Consider the following 23370-nt stretch of genomic DNA (forward strand, 5'->3'; position numbering starts at 1 on the left):
TTGTAAGTAATGTCAACAAATTTAACTAATACCATGCATATAACAATCCATAGTTTATTTAGATAAATGATATGATACTTGTAAGTAATGTCAACAAATTTAACTAATACCATGCATATAACAATCCATAGTTTATTCAGATAAATAATATGATACTTGTAAGTAATGTCAACAAATTTAACTAATACCATGCATATAACAATCCATAGTTTATTTAGATAAATGATATGATACTTGTAAGTAATGTCAACAAATTTAACTAATACCATGCATATAACAATCCATAGTTTATTCAGATAAATAATATGATACTTGTAAGTAATGTCAACAAATTTAACTAATACCATGCCTATAGCAATCTACTCAACAGATAGTTACTTATGTAATGTAAAAGAATACTTATGTATATGCGTCAACTACAAATATTTATTAAATGCGTGCAGTACTCGTACATTCTTAAATTACAAACAATGTTTTTAGTAAATGTAACCGATGTTATCTGCATATTAAACTAACTTTTTATTTGCTTAATTTATACTTGACGCATCTTTATTGTCATTTTAAAAGACACAATTTGCGAACAATTACATTATATACATTCTGGTTTTACTGATTGCATTTATAATCGGATTGTATTGGAATCTTGAATGCTGACTATGTAAAGTATAAAATAACGGCTCTTGTTAAATTTATGAATAAGTCCTCAAATAGGTTTGATTGCGATGACATTGTGAATAGTTCGAACAATATTGAATTCAAAGTCTGAGTGAATACGCGATGGAAAAATGGATTTAATTGTATTTATTGAATATACTTAGTTAAACAGCAACATCATTATTGTCGTTTCTACTACCAGGAGAGATACTGTATATAATTTAAGATTAATTTATCTTAAGAAATCGGTCATCGTGCCCAGTAACATCGCTTCGTCCTGATGACTTGGACACAAAGGCACATCTTTCAAATTTACGCCCCTCGCGTTGGTGACATCTGGAGAATACAATGAGTGAAGCTGTTGAACATCGTCTTCAAAGTGACATACGTAGAGACGCATCTTTTCTATTACTGTGTTGATTACTGTGGCGTTGATACTACCAGGGTGTACGTAGAGGTGTGGATACTGTTCATGTCTGGCTTCGTACACAAACCCATGAATATGCAACTAGAATAGAATAGAATAGAATATGAATGTTCCCGGATCATGAATCAACTGCCTGAATTTGAAATTATGTGGACGGTAGATAACACACTTCGCATTCTACTGTAATTGTGGAAGGTATGATTTATTTTCAAACAGGAAGTTGCCTTGTCTTGTTGTTAAACATCGATACAAACGAACATCATTGTATTAGCAAACTTAGCACACGCACAGGAGCCAAGAGTTTTGTCCTCTTGGTGGGCTATCATTGCATACACTTGCAGCAGCGCATATATGTTTTATGTTACTTGTTCTGTGTTTTAAATGTTTTGATTTTCCTTTGGAATTTGGCAGGGGGGTTGGTACCCCCTTAAGTGCGAACCAGTGTCACCGGCCTGCCTACGGGGTTCCAAGGTGTTTTTGTACTGTTACGTGATCTCTTTTATTTTATTTTACCCGTGAACCAAAAAGCATAATAGACTTGTTTCATATACCATTGGTAACGTCATTGTGTAAACTTTGACTATTTTTTTTCTGTCAATTGTTATATTATTTATAAAACCACAACTGTATATATGGTCAGTTCAAATAATTACTGACAGTACGTCATTGATGACATAGTTGTTCGTGAAAGCTATGTACAACTGCAAAAAGAATTATTTATGCTGATTACTTACCAGGGAGTTAATTTTAACAATGACTCGTTTTAAGCTGATATTGATGTCACTGAAGCAGTGTGGCCCACTACACATATCCGTTGTGACGTCACAAAGTTCATTGGAATTGACTGCAACCATGAACAGTTGAAACCAACGGAGGCGGGGCCGATGGTACATCAATACACATCTTTCCTGAATAAATAACAATTAAAATTAAAATGACACAGTTAGAACCGCGCACGTACGAAATCTACTGTTCCAGTATGGTTCTGATATTAGCCGATTGGTCTTTGCTGATTGGTCTTTGCCGATTTTGCGCACTGCGTGTTGTACGACAGTTTAACTTCACAAAACAAACTTTAACTTTGATCAAGTAGGATACATCATTTAAAAGAAGCTTGAAATTATAGATGTGCAAATGCTTTTTAAATAGATCTCTAAAACCTGGCGGCTATCAATATTCGTTGTTTTCTATTACACATGTGCAGTTCTCATGACACTTTAATATTTATTATTGCTAATGCAACTGATCAATTAATACAATACAAAGTATACTTACGATTCGTGTATTCAATACTGTGCTTTCCAGTGGTCGAGGAATGGGCAAGTATCTAGCAATCTGTTCATCGGAATCCATCGAGCAGCGTTGTCTCTATTTGTCAATATAGGAGGTAAGTTAGCACGTTAAATATATCTTGTTACACAACTTATAGGTTTGTATATTCGGGTCCGCTTTTGGTCAACTTAGTATTTGTTTGGTGAATTTTGTTGACACTCAATTTACACCGTATAATAAATATCCATTCGGTTTTGTTTTTTTCTTTCTCGACAACCCAATACGAATACCCTCATTAAGACAATTTTGCGAATCATGTACAACCGCCATTTGCATTTATAACTAGTTATAAAGAATGATTTTGTTACGCTGAGGGTAACAACGCTTTCAGTGGTTTGGGAATATATATATAAATGTTTAAAATTTGCCGATTAAAACCTGCTTTAACTGAAAACAGAAGACTGCGAAGTTTGCGAACCTGACACCAGCATAAATGGTTCACTTACATAATTGCTGTATTTTTCATAACTTTTGTTCCCCAGCAATTGCGTCTCTTCTGTCAATAAAGTATAATAATTCGACAATGCGCCTGCATGCGCTTCTGGTCTCAAATAAGACAGTCCAACCTCGGACGCCTTGCAACGATCAACCCAGTCACCATATATTGACGGTGTGATATTGTTATTATTGTTTGGCTCAACAGAACCAGTCTTTTCTGATCCAGACATCCAATTGCCTTGAGGAACGTCTGAATCACCACTTAGTGTGTTGCCAGTATGCTTGGCTTGTTTGATCATTTGCAAAGTGGCTTCTTCAACGTTACTTGTGGAAGTGCTTTCATCTTCGGTGGGGTTTCTTACAGCGTCAGTACGAAGAATGTTATGATCACCGGATTTCTCTCCTGCTTCCAATTGGCTAATTAGGCCACCATTCCTTCCCATGGTAACGTTCACCATTTGTTCGGAAGTAATTGAAGAAGTGGAATTGTTGGTTAGATGTTGTGTAGTGTCTTCATACGTAGATATAGCGGCGTCAGTAGAATCAACAAACCAATTTGTTGTTACTGTGTTTAGCCCTATTGACGCTGCATTAATATCAATCACAATGGCCATCACACAACCTACAACAAAAGTAAATTTATGGATTATGAGTTTAAATAACAAATGTCGATGACCAAATGAAGCAAGTTTTTAAAGAAAAACAGTGTCCCTGATTGCAAGATGTCTGAAAGTCAAGTCATGGACATCATGCAAGCTAGCTGACCAATTTATTTATACAGTATTGTATGCCTGCGTTGAACACTCTTTTCCATTAAATATTAAATAGAAGCTTGCTCTATTTGCCCATCAATTTTATTTCTAACTCGCGTTTCAATATTCAGTTTCTGATTTGGTGAGCAGAATTTGCAAAATGCCTGTTTACAGCCCAGGGGATAATATAGTGTGTATTTTGTTGTAATGAAAGGCGCATTCATGATCAACTGAAAACAACATTGGTAAGGTAAAATATACTCTCAAAGTCATCAAACAGCCTAACACAAATAATTTTATAGTTACTTACCTACTACTAAAACTGTTCTCGGCGTCATTCCTGTCACTCGCTTTTCAAAAACGTCACACAAGAATAGTCGACCAGGCTTTTTTAACACGCAAAATGAGTCAGTATATTGTAATGAAGTTCTCCAACACGACGAGGTGTTGTAAAATACCAAACTTGCGAAGATGACGCTTTATATAGACAAGATAGCAAACATGCATCTCATCTCGTTTCAAAAATATACTGGGATAATTTGTTACAGAGTCGTTCTGTAATTAAATCACGATGTGTGATGTCCGGAAAAACTCCCCTTAAACATGCATTATGACATTTTAACGCTAAATAAAACTGCAGTACCATATTGGACATAACGCGGGTATTTTCTGTGATTGCCCCGTATGTCATATACCTATCAACTACACACATGCGCATTTCGCATTGTTTGTTCTGTCAACAGACGGTGTACTTATTATCTTGATTAAATACCGTGTTTGACGTTGAAGGAATGCCCAGTGGGGAACGTATTACTGCACTGCTATAAGCACCTTATTTGCAAGTCCGTATTTACTTTAGTACCCGAGATCTGATATTTTGTTTTATTTGTCAGGGTTTTTCCCCGCGGCACTCCGAGTCCCGCACTACTCACAGCCAGACACGCAAATGACGACGTTCATGACCACAATTCATGAACTCAATAAATACAGTGTTTAACAACTGACATTCACATAATTTGAACTCGAATCCGATTTTAATCTTCACAGTAAATTATATGTAAGAGAAAAAGAGTAAATTAGTGAGAACAACTCCATTTTAGTAGATCATTCTCAATAAAAAGTTATCCGAACAAAACCCATCCTCTCCCGGCTAGGGGAGAGGGATGAGGAAGGTAAAGACCAGTGTTCAAAGAAAGAAACACGAATAGGGTCACCCTATGAGTACACGTACAGTGTATTTCTTACTGTATGTAACTTATTGTGCATACGCTGTGTATTGAATTGTATCATGGTGGTTGTTGCCAGGAATGTTCCTGAAAAAAAATCGTTGATGAAGTGTTTGTATTAATTTTTTACACAATCACAATCACTCGTAACCCAAAATGACACTGTTATAAAATTGTGACATATACGAGCCTCGTGTAGACTGGAAATACAAATAACTAATTACCCACGTACACGGGGCCCGTATGTGTCTGAATGACTCTTGTTTGGATTGTTCAATGTTTTGGAATTTAAAACAACAGTACAGCGAGGATAATGACGTCAGTTCTATTTCGTCGTATGCATATTATGATTAAAACGATTCAATAGTGAACTTTAAAGATTCAATGAATATCTACTCTATACTGCGTGTTTAGCTCGTTCATTTCTAAGAAATGTGATGATATTTAGTTTTTTCAGTGCATAATAGTATTTTGAACCCAACTAAAATTACAGCCGTTCTGAGAATTATTCGGACACTCAGTTAGCAAAATGACTTGCAACTTTGCAAAACACTTTGGTCTTTGCCCAATCTAGACTTGTCGGCGCCACTTGAGTGACGGGCGCGTGGTTTGGGATTACTATTTCATAGGGGTTGTCGGCTTGGTGAATTGTAAGTATTATCTAGCGTACGTCCACAGCAACCATTCTTTATTTTTTATAATTATATTGTAATTATTTTCAGTAATTTTGAAAATCACAAGTTGGGTGTTGCTTAAATCTGTCGAAAAATGTCAACCACTCGCTCATTTTAGTCAGTTTTACCTGTTACAAAAATGGACTAAATATAATAACGGTCGTTATATCCCGTCATTTTCAAACTGCAGTTGAAAAAGTGATTCGATCAAGGAAGGCACTTTTGATTTGACAAAATCCATCAAACCGTTATAATCGAGTTTTCCGTTTGTGTATCCCTGACGTACTCTCCCACCTCGGTATAAAATCTGAATTTGATACATAATGCACCAGTAATGTAAAAGCAATTTTTAGTTTGGCCCAAAACTGTGGCGAAACTGCAGCGCGTCCCGCTAAGAAACTTTACTTTGAGCCTTCCCGCCAACGACGAGTTCATTAATACCTGGGGTTACTCAACACTCGGGAGTTGTTTTGTAAATTACGCTATGTCAGGTGGACTCAGATGGTTATAACATTTTAAAATAACACTTTGAATGCATATACAACATATAACCTGTTAATATATGGTAACCAACGCATGTCGTTTTGAAAACAGCGTTTTACCCGCATCTTGCAAGATAATGGAATGATTCCAATTGTGGGCGTGCCAATACAACGGCGCCATCAAGTCTAGATTGGAAAAGACCCAAATGTTTTGCAAAGTTCCAACATATATTGCTAACTGACTGTCCGAATAATTCTCAGAACGGCTGTAAACATTTTGGAAACCAATGACAATCTGGAGATTAGTGTTATCATTTATGAAGTGTACACTACACTTACTTTATCATGACGAAGGTCATTTTTTTTTTTTGTTCTGCATTTATTAAGCTTGTTGGAGTTTGCTAACATCGCAACCATTATTTCACTGTCGTATTACCAGTAATCCTAAAATGCCAAGCAATAGCAATGCAGTGCCATGTAACTCGCTTTTTGTCGCTTCGTGGATATTTATTTCGAATCACTGAGTACGCACTTTATTGTAAAACAGTAATGGCTACATAATGGTTACATAATGGCTCTGTTGGAATTGTATCTGGTAATTCAGCCCAATGAATCAACACATAATTTGATCCTAATTATAAATAATCAAAAACGATCTAAAATTACCCAAAATTTGAATGAAATTGGTTGACAACGTTTTTCTATTTCGACGTTGAGTACCAGTATTATTTAATAATCACTGAATCTGCGATTTCACACAAGAATCAATGTGATTTCCATTTTTTAAACAACTACTTCAGGGGATCAACTCCAGCACGCCCCAATAATTATAGATCCTTGTTAGGATGGTTTTAGTGAAAACCAACCGGACTAGCATAGAATTGTAGAGTGAGTTACTCTACGTTACCAACTGGATGGTTGATTCTGCTAATACTGTTTACAATTTGAATTTAACAACCAAAGAAACCATTCTCATCAACTACACTCTGATTGGTCGATGGCTGTTGGATCAACTAAATACGAACGAGGTTACGGGGTTAACCAGTCACGTGACCGGCATCAGCTGCCAAAGCAAATGTGGACTAGTAAAACATTGAAATGGTTGTTCTAAAGGGAATCCCTCGAATTATCTCGCCGGACCTGTTGAATGTTTTGGCACGAATGGGACATGGAGATGAGATAGGTATTGTAACTCTGTGCCATTCCATTCCCAATGCATTGACAATAGTTGAGGTGGCGACTAAAAATGGAATAAATGTTAGCCAGATTACCTTTTTATTACATAACCAGGCTAATCATATATATCACATTCGTATATTCAGTATACAGACCCAGTCACTGAAAATCCAAAATATTCGATGAATGTGTATATTGCACGCGGTGTTCGGTATATAGCAACCCGGAACTTTGTTCCAAGGGGGCGTGTCAAAAAAACTATAAAATAAATGTTTTGATTGTAATTTCTTTTTTTCATTTTCTGAATTTCATAGCACAATGTCATTAATATTCGCTTACCCACAAACAATGAAAACATTCGTAGATGAACACAAACATTCTGGGTCTATCATTTGTTAATTTGGAGGGGGGGGCAGTTGTGAGAGTGTCATGTTGTGCTGCTTTTTGTTTCTCACTGTATAGTTTGATTTCTATACGGTTCCAGTATTGAGCTACATTGTAGCCCAGCGGGGCTACTTCCACATTAAGTGGGTAAGGGTGTGCAGCCCACCTATCGTAAACCATACTCACTTCTAAACCATTTTTTTCTATTTATATGCCCACAAAAAACACCAAGATCACAACTTTAGCAACCAGTGAGCGCATCCGGGCGATGCATTTTATTCAGCCTTTTCCGGTATTTAGCTTTGAATATAAGGACCTGTGAAAATGTAAATAAATGTTACACACTTCTAAACCAAACTATTGATAAATGACCACCCACTTCTAAACAAAATAAAGTGAAGAGATACCCCAGTCTTAGCACATACCCATATTGCACTTCTATGCAAGTAGCCCCCCCCGCTTTGCAAATATCTTTAAGAATGTGGAACCAGAACAGTAACATGAATCTGTGGAGTATATAGGTCTCTCATGAAATTTTAAGCAATCAACCTAAATTCAGTTAAAATAAATTAAAATTCAATTACAGAATTGGAGTTTAAATTTAACATAATTGAATTGCAATTTATTATACAATTTAACTAAATTAGTTAAAAAAAACTTCAAATTAAGTTAAATTTACCAGGTATTGTTTCTTGGTGATATTGTATACCAACCTGAACACTAAACATACAATGCTGAACCACATAATTCTCTAAACTGACGTTAATATCAATTCAATTATTTTGTTGCGCTGAATTTCAACAACACCGTCCACTTCTGATGTAAACTTTATGCATGTAGACTGCATACAAACTGCAACTTTTCATCTGAATATTGTTTTTAGATAGGCACGTTTTGTATTTTTCTTATAAGCACACACTATATTGTAATGTCATACAGAAATGCTTCACAGCAACACCTCTATGTACTGCTTTGTTTTTCAACAGTCTTGGCAGATGTGTTTTTTCCCACTGGTTCAATCTGTAAGCATGGTCCAGAAGAAATTCGAGCTGATGGTAAGTAATACTATAACACATATGCCAGATGCTGATTTCTTGTATAATTGTGAGTCACATGGGGCTGCACATGTTAACACTGAAACAAGAGAAACTGTTTTCAAATTGTTCACGGGATAACATAATAACACTGTACTTTACATGCATAAGCCAGCAGACGATGAAGCAATGTCTCACAAGTCTCATCACAAGGATTTGTTGCTTTCTGTTTGCATTGAGTGTTCACCACAAACCAAAAACATAATCAAGGGAACATGCACCCTTAGTTAGACTCTAACACTCCAGTCCTAAAATTCAGTTGTATATGCCCCTCTAAATAACTATAGATGTTCTCAAGGGGGGCATATACAATTAATTTGATTGTGTTAGATTTAGGATTAGAGGTCCTTCCAATATTGGAACCAATAGGTCATAATGAAATCAATATAATTACCATATTTTATTGTTATACAAGTTAAGCATTATGCTGCATGAATGGCAAACATCCTTGATGATGTTTGAATTACCCCTTCAGTCACACAACTTTTACAACTTTTTCTTTCAGAGAAGTCACCATATAAAAACATCACAATTGAAAATCTATTTTACAGTTAATGTAGAAGTTAGTGATTCATCATCTATGCATGTGACTTTGTACCTAATAAATTCAAGAGAGTCTGTGAATGTGATAATGAGTATTTTTAATGGTTTCACCTTGCAGGGCATGGCATACCGGAGTTACTGGAAGCTATCATGAAACTATTTCCTTTAGATGCATATGTAGATAAACCTGTAGGTCACCGCTATATTATCTCAAATATCAAAAAAGGGTTTATAACTTATAATAAACACAACCACCTTACATAGCATGTAATTTTTTTATTCTGTGTTCATTTTGAAATTGCTGTAAATAGTAAAATGCTCCTCATTGATAGTTTCTGTAATACAAGAAAAAAATCAATATTCAAAAAATTGTAATGTTTCAGGGGAAGACAGAGCAATTGAGGTTATGTTTCACTTTAATAGGCACATGTGATGGACCTGGTTGAATCTGACAAACAGAAAAACCTAAAAACACCAGTCTGGGATAAATACCAAGAGATTTTGAACAAAGCAGAGAAACGAGAGGTATTGTATAGCATTACTGTAATGATTCACTTACTGAAACAATCCTTTAAAACATTGCATATGGCATTATAGAAGATATAGATTTTTTTTTATTTGCTACAAATAGTGAGAGTGTTTAAAAAAAATTATTCTGTAATGCTCTTAAAGAATATAGATTTTCTTTATATATAACATGACAGCTTTATTTCTTGGCCTAGGTGAACATTGGTGAAATAGAAAGATTTGCTTTCTACGATAGAGCAAAGACAGCTTTTGCCGTGGTGCATACTGGGTAAGTTGGACAAATGACAAGACAATACATACATGTGTAATTAGTTTATGTAATCACATGTTTTACAACTATAAACACTACAGCTAGTGTTTACAATCGTGAAAATGATAACATTGTATGAATGTAAATTTACAAAGCTCCTTTCTACAAGATAAAAGTGGTGTGTGCAAGATTTCTTTGTATAAATACTGGCAATAAGTCTTTACAAATGGCCACATGAAGTCATTGAGTGGGAGAATACCACATGACCTATGTCAGTGAGTGGGAGAATACCACATGACCTATGTCAGTGAGTCGGAGAATACCACATGACCTATGTCAGTGAGTGGGAAAATATCACATGACCTATGTCATTGAGTGGGAGAATACCACATGACCTGTCATTGAGTGGGAGAATACCACATGACCTGTCATTGATTGGGAGAATACCACATGACCCATGTCATTGAGTGGGAGAATACCACATGACCCATGTCATTGAGTGGGAGAATAACACATGACCCATGACATTGAGTGGGAGAATACCACATGACCCATGACATTGAGTGGAAGAATACCACATGACCTGTGTCATTGAGTGGGAGAATACCACATGACCCATGACATTGAGTGGGAGAATACCACATGACCTGTGTCATTGAGTGGGAGAATACCACATGACCTATGTCATTGAGTGGGAAAATACTACATGACCCACGACATTGAATGGAAGAATACCACATGACCCATGACATTGAGTGGGAGAATACCACATGACCTGTGTCATTGAGTGGAAGAATACCACATGACCTGTGTCATTGAGTGGGAGAATACCACATGACCTGTGTCATTGAGTGGGAGAATACCACATGACCTATGTCATTGAGTGGGAGAATACCACATGGCATATGTCATTGAGTGGGAGAATCCCACATGGCATATGTCACTGAGTGGGAGAATACCACATGGCATATGTCATTGAGTGGGAGAATCCCACATGGCCTATGTCATTGAGTGGGAGAATACCACATGGCATATGTCATTGAGTGGGAGAATACCACATGACCTATGTCATTGGGTGGGAGAACACAACATGATCTGTGTCATTGAGTGTGAGAATACCACATGACCCATGTCATTGGCTGGGAGAATACCACATGACCTACGTGTATGTCATTGAGTGGGAGAATACCACATGATCTGTGTCATTGAGTGTGAGAATACCACATGACCCATGTCTGAGTGGGAGAATACCACATGACCTATGTCATTGAGTGGCGGAATATAATATGATCTATGTCATTGAGTGGGTGAATACCACATGACCCATGTCATTGAGTTGGAGAATACCACGTGACCCATGTCATTGAGTGGGAGAATACCACATGACCTACATACATGTCATTGAGTGTGAGAATACCACATAACCCATGTCATTGAGTGGGGGGAATACCATATGATCTATGTCATTGAGTGGATGAATACCATATGACCCATGTCATTGAATGGGAGATTACCACATGACCCATGTCATTGAGTGGGAGAATACCACATAACCAATTTCATTGAGTGGAAGAATAGCACGTGACCATTTCATTGAGTGGGAGAATACCACGTGACCCATTTCATTGAGTAGGAGAATACTACATGACCCACTACATTGAATTGAAGAATACCACATGACCCATGACATTGAGTGGGAGAATACCACATGACCTATAACATTGAGTGGGAGAATACCACATGACCTACATGTATGTCATTGAGTGGGAGAGTACCACATGATCTGTGTCATTGAGTGTGAGAACACCACATGACCCATGTCATTGAGTGGGGGAACACCATATGATCTATGTCATTGAGTGGGTGAGTACCATATGATCCATGTCATTGAATGGGAGAATACCACATGACCCATGTCATTGATTGGGAGATTACCACATGGCCCATGTCATTGAGTGGGAGAATACCACGTGACCCATGTCATTGATTGGGAGAATACCACATGACCCATGTCATTGAGTTGGAGAATACCTCATGGCCCATGTCATTGAGTGGGAGAATACCACATGGCCTACATTATGTCATTGAGTGGGAGAATACCACATGATCTATGTCATTGAGTGGGGAATCCCACATGACATAGGACTTGTAGGTCTATTTTACTTGGTTGCGTTTATAGACCTCCAAGTACTGTTCATAACATAGATGTGCTGTTAGCTCATAACATTGAAAAAGCTTATCTAGAAGGCAAAGAAATGTATATTTTTGGTGACTTTAATTATGATGTTCTATCTAATTGTACTCACTACTTGTTTAATTGCTTAACTGATTTAGGCTTTTCTCAAATTATTAATGGTGTTACGAGGCCTGCGTCCGGTAAATGTCTGGACCGTGTTTATGTAAATCATAATGAAAACGTTAATTTGGCTCTCATTCACAACTTGGGTATTTCGGACCATAACCCTATATTCGTGGTTCGCAAACTCTGTTCCTTCCCTCAATCAAACAATCATGTTTCTATTCGTTATAGAAATTTCAAAGTGTTCGTTGAGTCTCTATTTTTGGCTGACTTTCGGAACACGCCTCTAATTTACGTTCACAACATTACTGATACTAATTTAGCTTTTGAGACTTGGCATTCTATTTTTAATAATATTCGTGATTCGCATGCCCCATTTGTTTGTAGACGTGTGAAAAAATTAAGACAGCCAGGATGGCTGAATACGGACATTCTACTTAAATTTAGAGAAAGAGACAAACTTTGGAGGCGTGCACATACTTTATGTGATGTTACTGTCCTAAACCAATATAGAGCCAAACGTAATCTGGTAGTTAATTTAATCAAGGCCGCTAAGAAAAACCATTATATTCAACTTATCAAAATCAATAGCTCCAACAGTGCCGCCTTGTGGAAAACCCTTAACGATTTGATCAGTGGTGGTAAATCTAACTCTCTCAACGTTAATATTTCAGTTGGCAATAACTTCGAAAAAATTGTTAATAAATTCAATACACATTTCGCTTCTGTTGCCGACAAGTTACGACCCAATGTTTCAGTGGGTGATTCATATTTTACGAATTTACGGAAATTTATTGAACCCAAATTGACCAATACTCAACAATTTGTTATTCCGCCGGTCACATGCCAGTTCGTGAAGAACCAACTGTTTTCACTATCTAGTTCTAAGTCAGCTGGCCTTGACAATACATCATCTAAACTTTTGTGTATTTCTACTCCATTCATTTGTGAAAGTATTGTTTATTTATTCAACCTTAGCATTTCATCAGGTATTTTTCCAGACTTGTTTAAGCATGCCAAAGTTATTCCATTACACAAGGGCGGATCCCAGGACTTGTGTAATTTTCGTCCAATTTCGCTTCTCCCAATAATCTCAAAAATCTTTGAAAAACACGTGCATGATCACTTATACCATTATTTGAACAGTAATGATTTAATTTCTAAATCGCAGTCAGGTTTTCGGAAATCACATTCTTGCCATACAGCTATGATTAAGCTATGCGATGCATTACTTAGCAATATGGATGATGGCTTATTGTGTGGTTTGCTTTTCCTTGATTTAAGCAAGGCGTTTGATATGGTAGATAAACATGTATTATTAAATAAGCTCTCAATTTATGGCATTTCTCCAATCTCCCTTGTTTGGTTTAATTCTTATTTAACTGACAGAAAGCAAGTTGTGTATTTGATGGGTAAACAGTCGGATGCTGTCAATATTCGACATGGCGTTCCACAGGGTTCGATTTTAAGACCATTATTACAGTATTTCTTCTATTTATTAATGACCTACCATTATTTCTTGAAAACAGTTCCATTGATATGTATGCGGACGATCAAACTCTGTTATCGTCTGGACCAAGTATCAATGTAGTCACAAAGTGCATTAATGATGATGTTTGGCCAATTTTGCGTTGGGTTAATTGCAATTACATGTCAATCAACACATCTAAATCAAAATCTATGCTTGTTGGATCCCGTCAAAGGCTAAATAATAATGGCGAAGATTTTCTGGTTAACTTCAATGGTGAAATAATTAAAACAGTCAGTTTTGAAAAGTCGCTCGGGGTGGTTTTAGATAAAACTCTATCATGGGATTATCATGTTGATATGCTTTGTAAAAAGCTTAGCCAAAGAATTGGTGTTCTTATGAGAGTTCGCAGCTTCTTACCTATTTCCGTCAGAAGAACATTGTATTTTTCATTTATTCAGTCGTTATTGGACTATTGCTGTATAGTATGAGGAAATACAAGTCAATCAAATTTATGTCGGGTGTATAAGCTTCAGAAAAGGGCAGTTCGTGTGATTTCCTCTGACAACTTTAGCCAATCGTCGTTTGAACTGTTCAAAAAACATAGTATCTTGCCTATCGATTACAGAATTTCATATTTTCTAGGTATCGTAATGTATATGGCAACCAATGGCTTGGCGCCTTTATATATAAGTGAAATGTTCAGTCCTATCTCCCAAACCCACAAGTATAGTACACGTTCCTCTCTTAAAAATAATTTACGCATTACTAAATGGAAAACATCCATGGGTCAGAGGACGTTTCAGTATAGAGGGGTAACCCTATGGAATAACTTGCCATTCCATATCAGAAATTCAGCCTCTTTAGGCATTTTTAAGAAAACCTACAAAATTTATCTGAGTGAAAAATTTGTTGTAAATGGCTCAAGCCTATAATATGTATATTGTGTTTTTTGTCCCTACAGAGGGCCCAATGAAAATTACTTTATTGTATATTGGCCTACCCTCTTTAAATAAAGTGTTAAATAAATAAATAAACATATGTCATTGAGTGGGAGAATACCACATGGCATATGTCATTGAGTGGGAGAATACCACATGACCCATGTCATTGAGTGGGAGAATACCACATGACACATGACATTGAGTGGGAGAATACCACATGACCTATAACATTGAGTGGGAGAATACCACATGACCTACATGTATGTCATTGAGTGGAAGAATACCACATGATCTGTGTCATTGAGTGTGAGAATACCACATGACCCATGTCATTGAGTGGTAGAATACCACATGACTCGTGTTATTGAGTGGGAGAATACCACATGACCCATGTCATTGAGTGGGAAAATACCACATGACCCATGTCATTGAGTGGGAGAATACCACATGACTCATGTCATTGAGTGGAAGAATACCACATGACCCATGTCATTGAGTGGGCGAATACCATATGATCTATGTCATTGAGTGGGTGAATACCATATGACCCATGTCATTGAATGGGAGATTACCACATGACCCATGTCATTGAGTGGGAGAATACCACATGACTCGTGTCATTGAGTGGAAGAATACCACATGACCCATGTCATTGAGTGGGCGAATACCATATGATCTATGTCATTGAGTGGGTGAATACCATATGACCCATGTCATTGAATGGGAGATTACCACATGACCCATGTCATTGAGTGGAAGAATACCATGTGACCCATTTCATTGAGTGGGAGAATACCATGTGACCCATTTCATTGAGTGGGAGAATACCTCATGCCCTATTTTGGACTTAAGTCATTACCTCCACATGACCAGTGTGTCTTTGTTTACAAACAAGCATCTACCCAAAGCCTTTGCATTTTATGCATTATTATTTTTGATTTTTGCTTTTAATATTTGACTGATTGTTTATTGTATCAGCGCCTTTGATCTTCATATGTTGGAATTGTTGCGCTTAATTAAATAAAGTTATTATTATTATTATTATTATTATTATTAGAATTCAATTGTCACGTATACGCAGATAACGACCATTCACTTTATGTTTTCAATGTATAATAAATATTTTGTGTAAATCAATTGGCAGTAATTTGTTAGCTTGGTTTGGTATAAGTCAGCAATTCTGTTCTATCATATTGATAAACACTATAGTATAATTGTTCATTTTTTCTATGAAAACTAGTCATATATATAAATTGAGATTATTTTGTTTTTTGCAGCGAATCATCCCAGTATGGAAACCTGATTCTAAAGAAAGGACTTTGCTAGAGAAAAATCCAATTAGCAAATCATTCTGAATTAAATATGATAAATTTTATTCCCAGAACAGACCATGTTTATTTGGGTGATTATGACGACAACCCATCAGTGTTCTTCCATACATGGAACTCTCAGTGACTGCACACACCATATATCATACATGTTTGATGGCTAGCCATTAACATAAGTGTTCACTCGATGATAATCTTGTCAATAAGAAATATAAAATAGAATATCTACATGTATAATCACTGATATTTTGACTTGGCATTTGATATTACAATACAAGACAAAACCTTGGCATAATCAGAGATTGCACAGACAAATTTTATTCAATAAAAATTTAAATATAATCTACTCCAGCAAGGAATTTAAACTGTCAGTTTTCATTCAATTAAAAGACCCTGTAATTGTTAACTGGATTGATTCATATTCAGTACATACAGATCCTTCAGTGGCTTTTGCATATTCAAAGATAATCTTATTTTACACTATATAACTTTTTTCTTGCACTGTCTATGTTGAATTGAACTATATATTCAATATAAATTTAATGTAAATGGTTTAAAATTCAGTGGAAGAAAAGTATGGATTATTTGCTCCAGATAATACAAGTTATAATTTCAATTTATGGTTCACGAATTCAGCAATAGATCATATATTGCTGCTTGTCACTGAAATGGATCAAACCATTGGCAATGTTTGTGAGGGAGGGTCCTAGAATGAATGAGGGTGAGTGATTTATCCATACCAATCAAGGAAGAGCAGAGAAAATGAACACATGACCAAGAAAAATAATATCCATACTCTGAAACCGGCGTTGTTCTTTATAGCCTGTAATGAATGTGAGAAACTAAATTATGTAAGATATTTCACCAGTGTGTCATGCCTGTAAATGCACGATTGTGATTGGTATACCAAGGCTTTCTGTGTTCTGTTCAACTAAAATAAAAAAAAAATATTTTCTGCTTACAGACATAATAATGAAGAATTTGGGTTAGCATGGGAAAATTTTACAGAATTACCCAAACGATGTTAAAATAATTGATTGCTGGAAGTTTTGTCGTTCTTCAAAACACAATTGTGCATACTACAATATTCTAAGTGTATTTTTTTGAAATTAGGTCGATGGAGATCATTTTATATATATCAGCTTTGCTGCTAACAATAAAACTACTTGAATAAATCTAGAATAAACAAAATACCTCTCTGATTTCTTCATTTCCTTCTTTGATGTTTTCAGTTGTCTCCACAACTTTGGTTTCAATGGTGTAAATATCTTTTTCCTAAAAATAAAAATTCAAACTATATAAATTATAGTTTTGATTACATAAATGAGCAGCCATGCCATCACACCATGCGGCAAACAATTTTCCCAACATTTAACAGTTTATCTTCAAAAAAAATAACAAATCAAAGAAAGCTTAGAAAGAACTCCCATGTGCTGAGAGTATTGGAGACACATTAAATATAATTCGAAATTACTTAGCTGAAAACTAATTATGCAAATCAGAAAATTAATATGACCAGATTTGAGTGTAAAACTAATGAGGTCTGCGCAATGTAACAGAAAATCTATGTCTCCAAGTTTAATTGAAATGTGATTAGAACCAAAAAATTATGAATTATTATGCTTATTAGGGAATTAATATGAACAGATTTTTACCCCCAACTAATTAGGTTTGTACATTGTCCTAGAGCATCTTTGTACTAAGTTTCATTGAAATGGAATAATTAGTACCGTGAAAACTCCAAAATTTCGACCCCTCTAAAAATTCGACCGCCTGTTTGTTTGCCGGGTTTCGGTGTTTTATTTACCTCCAAATTTTCGACTCCACTAAAAATTGTCGACTCATTCTTATTCGAAAATTGCGACCAGTTTTAGTTTTCCCCCAAACGAAAAAAAAAACGATGTGAGCGTTCAAACGGGACCTTCCTCGAAGGCATGAATCCGGGTTTCTGATTGACTGAGAGATTTTTATTTTATTGGTAACGAAAATATATTCTAAATAAACGAAGTTTCAAATAAAAACGAACATAAAAATCTCGGCATGCTGCGTTTCTGAATTGTTGATTATTACTGTACTCAGTAGTGATTATAATAATATACACAAAATAAATTTGTTGAATGGTTATGAAATACAAATAAAAGTCAACTTAGTTTCATCGTAAGCGAATGATTCCGGTCTCGTATAAACGTTTGATGCTGTAGGATATCCGCCATGTTCTCTTAGGTCAAATAGGTCAAATCGCTAATTAACCAATCAAAAAGCTGGATGATGCCAACGTGTTCAAATTACCATAGCTTATTTAAATATGTTAATGTTATTGAACGCAATGTGGAAGAGATTGATGTTGTAGTACGATATTTTGGCTTGGATTTTGATGCGAAAACGGCATGATTTTTTTTAAATAAAAAAATTAGTTGTTTTTAAAAAATAAACTGGTCATCTGAAGAATAATTTAACATTGTTCACAGTGATAACAGCTCATTCTCGAAACGAAGCTTACCCGCTCACGCTAGTCACGATAAAAATCATACAACTGTACTCTTGAATAGACAGACGTCAATGACTACGGTAAAACTTACTCTATTTTAGCCGGCAGGATTGATTGAAATGTCCGAAAAATGACGCCAAAATACACCTTAAAAGTCCCATTTTATTTTCTTAAATCCCATTTTATTTTTTAATCCAAGGGCGAATTTACGGCAGAATTTGGTCCCTCAAATAAGGGACACGTGAGCTTTGATTCTAACCGGATACATTGCACTGGGTCGGGGAGATAGTTTACTAAACTTCCATGTATCTTTTGTCCAATGGGTACCTGTACTTCGAACATTCGCAAGTTTTCCGAGGTAGTGCGAGACAGCTTTGTCTTTTGACCTATTAGTTTTGTGCTGACCTCTTCTCCGCGTCTTGATGTTTTGTTTTGCTTGTCATAATACTCACTGATTGATGACTTTGTTTAGATTTTGAGTTACAACTCGGCCACGACCTTTGCTTTTACCGTGAAACATGAGGAAGTTTACGTCAATTGACGGACATTGCATTTTTTAAAAACTAATAAAGCACACTGTCTATCATCCCAATTTTTTCATTTGCTGATTTCTATTCTGAAAAATTCGACCGTCCGAAAATGCACCTTAATTTTGACTCTAAAAACACGTCACATTTCTAACACCAATTATTTAAAACCGGTCGAAATTTTGGAGTTTTTACGGTACTTTAGATATCAGTGTGAAAGCTTATAATTGGTTAATTATGCAAATTAGGTAATTAATATGTACAGATTTTAACCCACAATTATTCAGGTCTGTCTATTGTCCTACAGCATCCATGTACATTCATTGATATGTGATGTTTAGTACCTGAGATATCAGTGTGAAAGTTGGTTAATTATGCAAATTAGGTGATTAATATGCACAAATATTTACTGGAAACTAATTGGGTCTGCATAATTCTAGATTCATTGAAATGTGATGATTAGTACTTTAGATATCAGTAGAAAAGCTGAAAATTAATTATGCAAATTAGGTAATTAATATGCACAATTATTTACCCTAAAACTAATCAGGTCTCTGCATAGTCCTAAAGGATCTATGTACCAAGTTTCATTGAAATGCGATGATTAGTACTTGAAATACCCGTGGAAAAGCTGAAAATTAACTAATTATGCAAATTAGGTGATTAATATGCACAAATATTTATCGAAAACAATCAATCTCTGCATAGTCCTTGAGTATGTAAGTACCAAGTTTCATTGAAATGTAATGCTAACTACTTATATCAAATGCTGAAAATTAATTAATTATGCAAATTAGGTAATTAATATGTACTGATATTACCATAAAAACTATCAGGTTTGTGCAGTGTCGTATGACATCTATGTACCAAGTTTCATTGAAATGTGATGATTAGTACTCGAGATATCAGTGAAAAAACCGAAAATTGACTAATCATTATGCAAATTAGGTAATTAGTATCCACGGATTATTACCAAAAACTAATCAAAACCTAGCATTAGTTCAGAGCATCTATGTACCAAGTTTCATCAAAATCCAATGAGTGGTTGTTTAGATATCAGTGGAACAGTCATGGAACCACTAAAAAAATAGCTAATTATCATGCAAATTAGGTAATTAATATGCACAGATTTTTACCAAAAATTAATCAAATCTGCGCATATGTTCAGAGCATCTATGTACCAAGTTTCATCAAAATCCAATGAGTGGTTCTTTAGATATCAGTGGAACAGTCATAGAACAGCTAAAAATTAGCTAATTATCATGCAAATTAGAACAGCGTCCGGATTACTTTCGGAAATTCCGTCGCGTTTCGGAAAGTTTTAATTTTCAAAACTTTTGAATATTTATTTGTGCTTTTAGGTTAGTGAGAAGGTTATAATAATTCTTCATTTCACTTTAACACTGTTTTTACACCCCTCAGACCCCTTTAAAAAGTCACTTCTGGCCATTATAATGGCCACTATTTTCTTAATGGCCAGAGTATTGACCAGAATTTTTTAAGTGGCCAAAATATTTACCAGTGTTTTTAAAATGGTGGTTTTAATGACCCATGTTTTTTATACTGGTCAGAATAATTACAATTGCTTTTTGAATGATGGAGTTGATGAACATTTTTTTTTTATGGGCAGTATAATGGTCATTTTATTTTTCATTACATACATAAAATGACCAGTATTTTTGTTCATGTCTCTAAATATAATGGCCCAGAAAACAGCCTCAATATACGTGTGGGAATTTATTTTTCCCAAGTTTCACTGGCGCTTCCAAGTACACTTAAATGAAATTTCGCGAATATTGCCCCGATCCCCAGTGAAATTTCATAGTATTAAACGCTGATGCCAGTGACTGCTGGTGGACTGCATAACCTGCGGAGTATTTAGATGGTGTTGAATCATAGGACGATTGCAGTACTGCAACTGGCACATCAAGGTATGAATTTGTAATTATTTTACCATTTTACAATGACTTCAATACAATATTAGATACTTTTGTTGTTGTTTATGTAGCAGGATAGTCTTTTGGGGCTTTCGTTTTTGTTCAGTCATGGCACACTGTGTAAGTAATGCTTCATTATTATTCATAATTGTCAAACAACAAGCTCAAGTAGGTGTTAATGAGGATTAGCTCCTATGTTTGTTAATACAAGAAAAGTATAAACAAAAATTATTTCCAACTCCTGAAATCTGCAAAAAAACATCAACGTAAATTTGTTTCCATTCATAGCAATTTTTTCAAATTATTTTAATAAAATAATTTAACTGACTGCAAAATGTTTGTTTTTTTAAATTTTGAAGACTATGTATATATTTTTTTTTTTCAGAAATAGTGTACTGTGCACTGGGAAATCTAATTTAGTAATCATGTATTAACTATACATGTATATATTATGCCCATAACATCAAATACCATACAGAATCCCTTTTTATGTAAACTAGTATAGATGATATATGTCTACAGTGTGCAACAGTTCATTTTTCTTTGCGCACAAAAGAAAAAAGTAAAACTCATACTCAAGATAACTTTTAATTTAGCATGGATTTAAACTAAATTTCAATTAAATCTAATATTCTTTGCTCATCTTTGAGTCCAATTTGATTTGAATGAGTTGTAGAGATCAATATAAAGGGGAAGTGAACCTTAATGTATGCACCTAAGGTAGGAATAAACAGAAGACACTTATTAGTAGTATTCACGCAGAGCTCTTCAGCAAAGGCTAAGAGGTCCAATACGTTAGCCTGTGCTAAAAAAATGTGCATGAACACAGGCTAAGAAATACTAGGTACAGAGTAAATCTGGTCAGTCCAAAGCCTTAGCACAGGCAAAACAAAACATGCATGAACGCTTAGCTCGGCTAAAAAAACCATTGTATTTAATGTTCATTTAGTAGATTTACTACTATATTCATAACTTTTTATTTTGGTGTGCCATTTCCTGCATGACAATCAACGCTAACACATATAGAGAGATTGACTCAAGAAAAAATGTACCGATGATGAGATACTGTGCTACTTCCTGTTATTCTGCAATTTGCACTTTCTGAATTTGCTTTGGTATTGTTTTATAACTGTAGAACTAACCTTCCTACTTACTCTTACTGAGCACTCATAGTTAAAATTTCTGAAGATTTTGCCTATTCTTAATAAGTTTGGGCGTTCCTTACCCCGAGCTAACCATTGTTTCCTTCTGTGCATGAACTCAAACATATGAGATTAGCTTAAATCTTAGCCCGTACTTTGTGTAGCATGAACACTACTATTGAAGATACAGGGGGCAAATGGGCAAGACTTAAACAAAATATAATGAAGGTGTAATATGCAGTCAGTAAATGTCCTAGGCATTTCTGGGTCAGCCAAATTGATCATGGGTACTCTTGCTCAACTTGGACAAAAAAATATTTAGTCTATATAACCATGGAACTATAAACCCCAGGAAGAACAACGAAACTAAGAGGATTAAAAAAACCTTTGTCTTAGTTTATCTTACAGTGCTTTCGCTTTTGTTTCCACGACATTAGTCATACTCCATGTTAGTTGCCGCCGATACGCCCGTTTCAACCGCTTTGCTGGAAACGGAAAACTTGAAAAAAAAATTTCATATCTGCGCAGTAAAATATTTCGTTCACTACACATGCGCAAACAAGTCGGTCTGCAGGGTGACCTTCAGTGTACCGGAAATCATGCAACGGGTCGGAGTTTTAGCGAGTTTTCATAATTTTTAATGTCGTTTTTAGATTACTTCTTGTTTTTTTCAACCCTCGAAAAAATAAGGTTGCGAAAGTTTGCGAAACATGGGGTTTGGTGAGCTGTTTGTTGTTGAGATATCCCGACTAATTCCGTGTTTCCCTTCGATCGCCAGAAGTGGCAATGTGTTTTTTTTTCCCGTTGAATGTCGATCATTTATCAGTGTTTTTGTCTTGGCGCCATTGTTTTTTTATGCTATAACCGGAACAACTCGGTCACGTGATCTCCCGGAGTCGTCCGATTGACTCCGAAAATGACCGATAGTCGGAGATAAACGTTCATTTGCGTAAATCGGCTTATTTTTTAATGCGACAAAATAAACAGTCAAAATAAACATTCGACATCGCGGCAACTATCATAGTTCAAAGGAAACGAAGTGGTTGTTCTTCCTGGGGTTTATAGTTCCATGATATAACGGTACTTAAATCATAGACCTTAGAGAACAGGGACATGCTACTGTGGCTACCCCTTTCATGTAACTTTAGTTATAATCCCCCTACCGAAATTAACACCTTAGAGAAACTGATAATAAATCTATGTCAACACCACTGTTACATCTTCTCCTGTTTCATAAGCCAAACAAGGCTGCCAGGGTGTAGCTACACAAAATGAGA

At 35.6% G+C, this 23370-nt stretch overlaps 2 protein-coding genes across 4 annotated transcripts in view; one reads left to right on the top strand and one right to left on the bottom strand.

Annotated features, from left to right (window-relative positions):
- The first annotated feature begins 7039 nt into the window (after positions 1-7039).
- LOC100377200 (fucose mutarotase-like) lies at positions 7040-17190 on the top strand. Its single transcript, XM_002740531.4, has 6 exons — positions 7040-7168; positions 8532-8600; positions 9301-9371; positions 9606-9707; positions 9905-9978; positions 15949-17190. Exons 1-6 carry the CDS (start codon positions 7084-7086, stop codon positions 15995-15997), a joined length of 450 nt encoding a protein of 149 aa, XP_002740577.1. The 5' UTR covers positions 7040-7083; the 3' UTR covers positions 15998-17190.
- The window catches only part of LOC100377348 (syntaxin-18-like), a 38357-nt gene continuing 24425 nt past the window's right edge, over positions 9439-23370 (bottom strand). The window contains exons 10-12 of one of the 3 annotated variants that reach the window (XM_078014223.1): positions 17194-17274; positions 16740-16822; positions 9439-9517 (exon numbers count right to left, since the gene is read on the bottom strand). In XM_078014223.1, coding sequence (XP_077870349.1) covers position 9517; positions 16740-16822; positions 17194-17274 — 165 coding nt within the window. In that variant the 3' untranslated portion in view covers positions 9439-9516. Of the gene's footprint in view, positions 9518-16285; positions 16931-17193; positions 17275-23370 lie in introns of those variants that run through there. The other 2 variants (XM_002740532.4, XM_085504159.1) reach the window with 2 other exon arrangements.

Source organism: Saccoglossus kowalevskii, chromosome 10, assembly GCF_978046115.1.
Source record: "Saccoglossus kowalevskii chromosome 10, keSacKowa6.1, whole genome shotgun sequence".
In the NCBI taxonomy this organism is placed as follows: Eukaryota; Metazoa; Hemichordata; class Enteropneusta; family Harrimaniidae; genus Saccoglossus; species Saccoglossus kowalevskii.

What these genes read in the sequence shown, in the direction of transcription:
- LOC100377200 (XM_002740531.4), top strand. Translation starts at nt 7,084, where the DNA reads ATGGTTGTTCTAAAGGGAATCCCTCGAATTATCTCGCCGGACCTGTTG. An exon ending in GGGACATGGAGATGAGATAG is followed by an intron (nt 7,169 to 8,531) that starts GTATTGTAACTC and finishes GTTTTTCAACAG; the next exon opens with TCTTGGCAGATGTGTTTTTT. An exon ending in ACAAAGCAGAGAAACGAGAG is followed by an intron (nt 9,708 to 9,904) that starts GTATTGTATAGC and finishes TTCTTGGCCTAG; the next exon opens with GTGAACATTGGTGAAATAGA.